Source organism: Heterocephalus glaber, unplaced genomic scaffold, assembly GCF_053883595.1.
Source record: "Heterocephalus glaber isolate CG9 unplaced genomic scaffold, H.glaber_assembly_v1.0 deba00001564, whole genome shotgun sequence".
In the NCBI taxonomy this organism is placed as follows: Eukaryota; Metazoa; Chordata; class Mammalia; order Rodentia; family Bathyergidae; genus Heterocephalus; species Heterocephalus glaber.
The window spans coordinates 6111961-6120707 of NW_028258351.1; the positions used below are offsets into that span (position 1 = coordinate 6111961).

Sequence of the window (8747 nt, forward strand, 5' to 3'; positions counted from 1 at the left end):
ATGAGTTAACTCATCATATTTGGTCTATGGCCCATGCTTTGGTCTCTGGTCTACTCCATCCCAGGAGGTCACCACACCTCTAATGCTTTGAGTTTGAAGGTTCATGCTAAGAAATTGCAGACACATGGGCCAAGGACTTTTACAAAATAAAGAGATATAGCATTACAAAGAAACCACAGGCAAGTTCTATCTGAAGCTGGGCTGCTCTGTTCACTGCCTATCACCATTCCCACCATCTGCCCAAGACTTGCTTAGTGCCAGAGTGTCTTCTGAGTATCAGTGTACATTGTGATACGTTAGACATTTTTATTCCAACTTACTGTGTGCTCTAACACTTGATTGGAGCTTTAGGGTTCAGTTTTGATTGGTATTTGGAGATGAAATCTTGGTGGCAGGAGAAAAGAACTATTGGCTGGAGCACTAGGATGCATAAAGCTCTTTGGTTTCTAATTGCTCCCAGAACTTTGGTTACAGTTTAGGAAACCTTATTAAAAAATAATCTCTCTCTTAGATCCAATGCCTGAGCTGGGTGTGGATTCCTAGTAATCCAGGTCAAAGGCTGGTCCATGAGGGCAGATGTTAAGTACTTTTCCTTCCAACTCTTCCCTAGCCAGTGGACACTATACTATTTGCTAAGAGAAACAGCTCCTAGAACTGAGAGAATTTGTAAGCTTAACGGTCAGATGCCCCCACTTCCTGCTAGTAACACAACATCATCCCCACTTATTGGAGAGGAAAACTGAAGCCTGGAAGGAGAACTTGGTATTCTTCAGTGTTTAGGGGTCAGGGCCACTCCTGCAATTTGCACTAATGTCTGCTGCTTCCTAGGCAAGGACTCTTCATGTCTCCGTCTCTTTGAATTTACTACAAAGTGCAGAAGCCATGTCTCTCTCCCCAAGACTTGCAGGTGTGGCCCCTGCTAGTGATCTTCAATCTTGATAGGAAGTTGGTTTCCATACTAATGTGTCCATTTTGGAAAAAGGAGCTGGATGAGCTCATCTGCCGCGGTAGTATGGTAGAAGGCTTTCTCAGAAGAGGAAGTCCTGTCTCTGAGTGCATGCTCCCATATCTCTGTACTGGGGCTCAGAGGAACAGACACAGGGGTAAAATCGTGCGGTATTTAGGGAGGTGCTTCTAGGACCTGGGTCCCTGCCCTCCTCCCCTTTGTCCTTATGCCTGAATGTCTTCAGTGAGTCCCAGTCTCTCTTCCATTCTTCCCATTACTTTTCATGTGCATCATTGCAAAGAACTGCTTGCATCTATACACCCCATCCTGCCACAGCCACTAGCTTCATCTTCTTCAAGAAAATTAGACCACTTCCCTTCCCTGCTAGTTCAAACACTCTCAGTGACCCCCTGCCACCTTCAGAATGGAACCCAAACTGTATATCTTGATATTCAAATTCCTCCAAAATATGGTTCCAAGCTTTCATTCTGATAGTTCTAAACTTCTCCTATTCCTTTAAAATTCAGCCAGATTAGATCTCTGCTTCTTGCCTGTTATTCTCCTGTCCACCCTGGACCAGCTCCATGGATTCTTGTCCTTTGATCTCACTCTATCCTTTACAGGTCTTCTTTGATGAAAAGTGCAACCTGACCAGGGAGTCTATTGTCAGTTCTCTTCCTCTGAGGTCTCGATTCACATTCATGGGTACTTCTCTGAGGTTGAGGATAGCCTGAGTGGGAATGACTAGAGATAGGGAGAATATTCTGGAGGCTATGCAGTGATTGGCTTGGAGGCTTTCCTCAGTGGGAGAGAGTCCAGATTATATAATAAAAATGGCGTCCAGGTAAAAACCTGGAGACTGGCTTGGGTGGCCTGGACTTCCAGTTCTGCCTTGTGTTATGGACAGCATGACCACTTCTCACTTCTCTTGAAGCATATCCCCAATTTTAAAATGCAGAATTTGTATGCAATTCTGAGGACCATCATTGATAGGGTTGTGATCCAGGTGCTTAACATCCTTTCAAGGAAGGAGGAGCCTCACCTGGCAGAGGGAGCACCTGGGAGCAGCCACTATATGCAGCTGCCACAGAAAGACTGGGAACCTTTACAGTGGAGGGTGAGAGTGGAAGGTATCTGGGTTTTTCCTGGCCACTGTTTTACTATGGCTGCTTTACCTGATTTTTATAGTTATGATCTGTTGTTTTATAGGAGGGAGAGTTTGGAAGTTGAAAAGGAATTTCTTGGCAAAGTCATGGTCAAGAAATGATGAAGTTTGTTCCAAAATTTGCAGAGTAGGGGGTAGGTCCTGGAGAGGTTTCCAAGATGTGAAAAAGGGATCCAATGGGCTGGGACTGGCCACATTTGGCACTCATTGCTGAGATTAATGAGGATGGAAAAGGAAGGGGGAAGGCACAGTCTAAGAACAAGAAACACTTTGAGTCTGATCGCCTTACTTGATCTTTCTCCCCTATACCAAAGCACCTTCTGTAGAAAAGAGAGAAAGAAAAAAAACTGTGATCATCAGAGGAATGAGCAAATTCAAAATTCCTAGCAACATTTCATCACAGGCTCAACTGTGGCTGGAATTCCAACCAGAGGTTGAAAAAAACTTGTCCATTTCTAAACCTTGTTGATTCTTTTATAACCCAGTGTGGTATTAAATTAGAACTTTGGCTGAGTGAAGGACTACAGGACTCCTACAATATGAGGAGTTTTAGTTCAGAGGATAAAAAAACTGGGGGTCACAGGAAGATGGTGGTATTCTGTGATTTTCAAGCCTTTGTTTAGCTCTCCATGTTTTTCCCCAAGTGAAATCAGAGGGCTAGTCCCAAAATATCACCTGGCAAATGAAGTGGTCCATGGGATCCAGGATCCAACCAGCTATTTAATGCAAAGTGTATATGTGATTACTTTGTGCAAATTTTACTCTAAAAATGCAATGTTTCATCTTAACAGGAAGAGACACTTGGGGGAATATGTGTTTCCTCTTTCTGAAGGCCAAGATTGTATGAGTTTAGGAGTTTTGGTTTCCAGTGGAAGAATGCTTCTACCTTGGCTTCCAGAAAGTCTTACGCTTCTCCTGCCAAAAGACAACCTTCTTGAGGTCCCGAGTCGCGGAACATGCCGAATCATCCTGGGGCAGACAGGCAGGTCTGCGCACGCCCTACCGAGGTCCTGAGTCGCGCCGAACACGCTGAATCAGCCCGCGCCCCGACAACAATCCACTGGACGCCCCCACTCCTCTGTACAGCCACCTGGTTCCACACTACAAAGACGCAGAGGACACTGGACCACCAGAGCACGGTATTGAGTCCCGCTGCTCCCCGACCAGAGGGAGGGGCTTCCTGGCCACCATCCCTCCTGCTGCTCCCAGCCCACAGGAAAGGGCTTTTGGGCCGCCATCCCTACCGCTGCTCCCGGCCCCTGTCCCACCTCACCCAGCTCAGAGGAGGTAATCCGTGCAGGCGCCAACAGTGCCCCCCCCCCCCCCCGCAGTCGAAATGAGGAAACACGTAAATAAGTCTCAAAACCAGACTTCCAGATCACCGACAGCAACCCCAAAGGGAAATGAGATGGAACCCTCTGATACTCAACTACCTGGACCCATTGAACTGGCAACAAAAGGGGATCTGGAAAAAATGAAATCAGAAATAGTTTCTCAGATAACAGGAGAAATTGTGCCCCTAGTGCAAGACATGATTAATAAATCTAGAGAGGAGCTGAGGAACATGATGGAATCCCAACATAGGAAACAAATGAAATCCATAAAACAGATGCAAATAGATTTCCAGGACATGAAAAACTCCATTGAAAGTCTACACAGCAGAATGAGCCAATGTGAGGATAGAATTTCAGATATAGAAGATAAGATTGCAATTAGTGACCAGGAAAAGAAAAATTGCTTCAAAATTATAAGGGAACATGAGAAATCAATCCAGCAGCTGCTAGATGATGCAAAGAAGAATAACATAAGACTGATTGGAGTCAATGAAGAAACAGGAGAGAGTGCAGATGACATAAAAAAATCTCTTCACAGAAATAATGGCAGAAAACTTCCCAAGCAGGGGAAAAGAGCTTGACATACAGATAAGTGAGGCATATAGGACTCCAAATAGCCTTGATCAAAGACAACCTTCTTCTTCCCAACATGCCCCTCTTCCCGCCAAAAGAGTAATCTGATACTCGCTCCCTTCCTGGCAACTAGTGATGTCACAAGTTCCTCCAATCCCTTGGTGACATGCCTTATAGACCCTCCAATCCCTCACTGTCTTACCTCTCAATCCCCACTCAACCTCTATAAAGGTGCTCCAGCCCCTGCCACACTGCTGCACTCTTTGTTAAGAGGCAGCCCAGCAGATTGTTCCTTCTCCTTAATAAAGGCTTCTTGTGGAACTGGTCTGGTCTTGGTTTTCGGCTCTTTTACCTGACAGTAACCAAGGCCCAAAATAACACAGGGAGAGAGATCGTTCTGATAATAAAGCCAAGATTACTTGCCTCACAGATCAATGCCTTTCCTGGTACCACATGCTGTCATTTTTATGGTCATGTTGAAAGGGGAATTTTGCCTCCATAGTTCAAGCAAGACTTACTATGGGAAATTCTTTACTTAAAATTTTCTTTGTTCAAAATGTCTGGGCCTGTCTCATCTCACATGCCTGGACATGCCAGAGACAACTTCCACGTTGCAGAAATGTCTTTGTCTCTAAAGTAGTTTTGCCTTTCTGCCCAGATGCAAATGAGTTTTAGAATTACCCAATGAACCTGCTCCCAGTATTATATGTGAGCCAATGCCATGTTTGATTCTGCCTGTTAATGCATAATGAAATTCTGTAACCAATGAACGTACACCAAGAGTACCTCACTTGTAACACCCCCTCCCGAAGTGTATATCTACTTTGTTCAAGTGTTGGATGGGGCCAGTCTCCCGTGTGTGAATGCAGGCTGGCCCGCTGGGATAAAAAAAGCTTTACTTTGTCTCCAAGGCTCCTGGTGCACCTTCTAGTGGTAACGAGCTTTATTAACAAAACAGAAACCTTGCCGTTTCAATGTGCCAAGGCCACCATGGTCTCAGCAGAGTTTGATGTAAACTGTGTCCCATGGGGCTATGCAATACAGTGATCTGGTAGACATAGCGTAAAACAGCAGTCTACCAGCCTCCCAGGATCAGAAGCCTCAGACTGTACAGGGTAATACCAGAAGGTTTCTAGTCTTGGGGACATACTTGGCTCTGTGTCCAGACATGTGACTGACAGAGAAACTGGTTGATTTGATAAGCCACAAAGGAATCCCAATTGGAGTTGCTTATACAGGAAAAGAAGTCCTGTTCTCTTGATTGGAAGTTCTCAATCTTATAAAGTTAGGGCATAAGGAAGGAGTGTTGGAAGGAAGTTAGCTTTCTGAGTCTAAGAAGCTATACTTCAATGGCAAAGTTTGGGAAGTCTCCATGTCACCAGTCCCATTTCTCCATCCAGACCATTCAACATTTCACCCTGGCTTGGCTCATTCTTCTTGCAATTACCTTTTCCCCTCCCCATGTATCATTGCTCAAATTCCATCTCCTACTGCCTTTTGGTACCTATTGTCATAGTATAATAACTACATATTCTCTCCATTCCCAATCTAGTCCATAACCCCTACTCTTCCTGAAGTTCTTATTGTGGCCCTTGTACTCCTACTGAGTCAAAACTTTCGATGCCTCTTATTACTATCGTGACTATATGCTCCAGTTTTCCTAGAGCACTGTTAGTTTATATCTGGTGTCCAAAAGTAACTATTCATAAGGTTACCCGTTACTCTGAAAAGAATCTTGATTCAGGTGAAAAGAATTATGTGTTCCCCCTAGATTTACTCTTTGCATGGAGCACAAACCCCCATCTGGACTGCCTGGCCTAAACCTTTTTTCCAGATTTCTCCATCCCATTATATATGCTCTAATCCTGATACCTTCAGATAGGCATCCACCCAACTTGATAAGCGTCCTACCCATCCCTTCTAGGCATTTATTCAAGTGATCTCTCTCTTCTACTTGGACTGAACTGCCTTTTAAAGAGCACCCATATGTTTCACTATCAATACTGAGTGTGAGCCCCATCTCGCCTCTGAAGCCTTCACCTAAACCTCTTGTTCATGATAGTGGCCTTACTCTGGTTTCCCAATGTCTGTATTGTTGGAAGACAGACCAGTAAAGATGATTAGTAGAAGAATGCCACAGGTTCTTGCAATAGGTGACCTGAGAGACTTAGGAAAACATGAGGTGGATGAGGGAGGGAATGGTGGGGAGACTCCAGCAGAATATGTGGCTGAAAACTTGGAATCTGGAAAACCACAGATGAGAGCAAGATCTCGGGGCTGGAATATGTTTTCTGGTCTTGTTAGTTTTCCTTTGAATCTCAATGAAAACCAGCCATGCCAAAGAGTCATCTGCCAGGAACTCAGCTCCTCCCATACCAGACCTCTCACCCACTGCCATCTTTACCTCTGTTCCAGCTCAAGGTGAATTCCCCACAAAAATTACAATTGAAGACAATAATAAAATACATATATATTTCATATATTCTGGAAACAGTATTTACTTTCATTCATCATTGTGAGTCACATCTTGGGTTCACAAGAACAATGTCCTCCTAAAATTACAAGACATTTTCATACCGATGATCTTTTCTAGGACCCTTACAGGATTCCAAGGAGGTAGGAGGAGAGTTTCTAAGACACTGGGAGTCACACTTCCTACACTTGGTAGGGGACTGGATGGGGGCTCACAGAGGGCAAGGGATCCTCTCAAAACTTTACATTTAAAAAATGACTGATATGCATAAAGATATATTTAAAGACTCCAATAACTTAAATGCAATTTGTTTTTAAAATCACTAAATAAAACCCATTTCCTTTCGGGAATGATGAGATTATTTCAGAATGCATCTTAGGAAGGGAAAATAAATCAAGCATTTATCAGGCTCTGGTTAGTTTCAAGAAAGGTGATGATGGCTTTGTAGTCTGAGATATTTGATCCAGGTACTTTATGGAGTTCTGAACCCACTTCTGCTTAGGGTCAGCACATATCTCCTTGTTCAGTTTGGTCTTGAAGCTGTGGAATGAAAGAAATCAATTAGAAAGATTCTCTTTAAAATTTCTGCCTGTTCAACTCTAAAAATTCTTGGAAAAGGGCAAAGGGGCTGTTGTGAGAGAGAAAAGGGGGCAGAGGAAAGATAGGACTGTAAGGTTGGCTGCTGCTCTTGATGGCCCCATAAAGCCATTATTTTTCTTCACTCAAAGAAAGCCTATGAACTTTTTCTGTTGTGCAAATCCATGGGTAGGATTATAGAGGTCAAACTGTCTGAGCCTGTAACTCTAAGTGACTCTGATTCCATTCTAGAAATGAGATTTTGATCCCCAGGAAGGGTGAGCTTTGTTTACTCACATCACAGCTGTCTGGGGACATTTGCTGCTGGTGATTATTCTGTAGCTCTCCAGTCGCTGAATGAGGATCTTCTTATTGGTCACAGCAAAGCAGCAGGTGTTCGGGACAGTACCTGTATTTAGGGGAGAAAATGGTTAGAAAGAGCCACTCATGATATGCAGATATTTCCAAGCATGACTTCATAAGGGAAGAAGGAAGTTAGGAGAAGGTCGGGATCTGCAGGTGATAGAAGTAGAACCTGCCCATCATGAAGTTTCATGCCTCTGCCTTTATTATGGTACCTGCCTATGCAATGGGAATCCTCTAAGAAGGGTACAGAAAAAGCTTGGTCAATGTCATACACTCCCACTCTGTCATTATGAGGGGCTATATGGCTCTGTGATGGTCATGGTAGTGTTCACAAAATACTCTCCCTTCTCTGCTTTTTGGATTCAAGGTAGGCTGGGACTTTTTGACCACTTTTGATTAGTTAGAGCCATTTACTAGTTTTGACCAATAAAGAGAGAAGATGAAATAGCATGCATCATTTCTGAGCTAGTGTGTGTTACCTATGCAGCTCAACAGTAGTGAGTCTAAGGTTCTGAATATGCAGTGCAGAAGCTTGAGTTCATGCATTATAGATAGTGGGTATAAGGAAGAAAATGACCCTTAATTAATTTAATTAATTGTGATAGCCAGTTGATAATTAGGATTATTGCTGTGGCATTCTTTAGCTTATAGGGACTCATACACTCAATAAATATAAGTCATCAGAGGATGGGAAAATGAATTACAGCACAAGCACCCAAATATTCTCCAAGAGTCAAAATGAGTTCCGTGAAGACAATGCCCTGGGACTTTTCCATTCTCCTGATTAGCACAGCATTGAAAGCTGTGCTGGAGTTTGGAAAAATTTTGGGATCTCCAATCAACAGATTTTCCCCCTTCACCATTGGCAAAATTACACACCATGTCATGCCCAACTGTGAGCATAGTTGGTCATGGATGCATTCAGTATCTGCCCCAGCCAGAGAGAGAGAGAGAGAGAGAGAGAGAGAGAGAGAGAGAGAGAGAGAACCAGCCTCTTGATGCCCAGACCACAGCTCATCCAGTTACAGACCTGTTTTTCAATCTTTCAATGCAAGATTTTCTCTGAATATCCATGCTGACCTGATGTTTCTGGAGGTAAGATAGTTTCCCTTAAGGAAGAAGGGGCTTACCCGGCTGAGCAAGGATCTGGGGGCTGAAAGTGTTAGCTGTGAGCAGCAGGCACAGAAACGCTGTGGAGACCTTCATATCGGAGTGTGCAGATGGGCTTCAGAGTGACAGTAGGTAGTTTCTGGGTTGTTCTCAGCCTGACTGCTACTCTGGATGTTCTGCCTGCCTTTATAGGGAGCAGAGTGG

General features: G+C 43.9%; 1 protein-coding gene across 1 annotated transcript; it reads right to left on the reverse strand.

Moving 5' to 3' along the window:
* Positions 1 to 6470: 6470 nt before the first annotated feature.
* Positions 6471 to 8747, reverse strand: LOC101698865 (eotaxin). Its single transcript, XM_004870618.3, has 3 exons — positions 8564 to 8747; positions 7365 to 7476; positions 6471 to 7031 (listed from the first exon to the last, which is right to left on the reverse strand). The coding sequence occupies exons 1-3, from the start codon at positions 8637 to 8639 to the stop codon at positions 6896 to 6898; spliced, it is 324 nt and encodes a 107-aa protein (XP_004870675.1). The 5' UTR covers positions 8640 to 8747; the 3' UTR covers positions 6471 to 6895.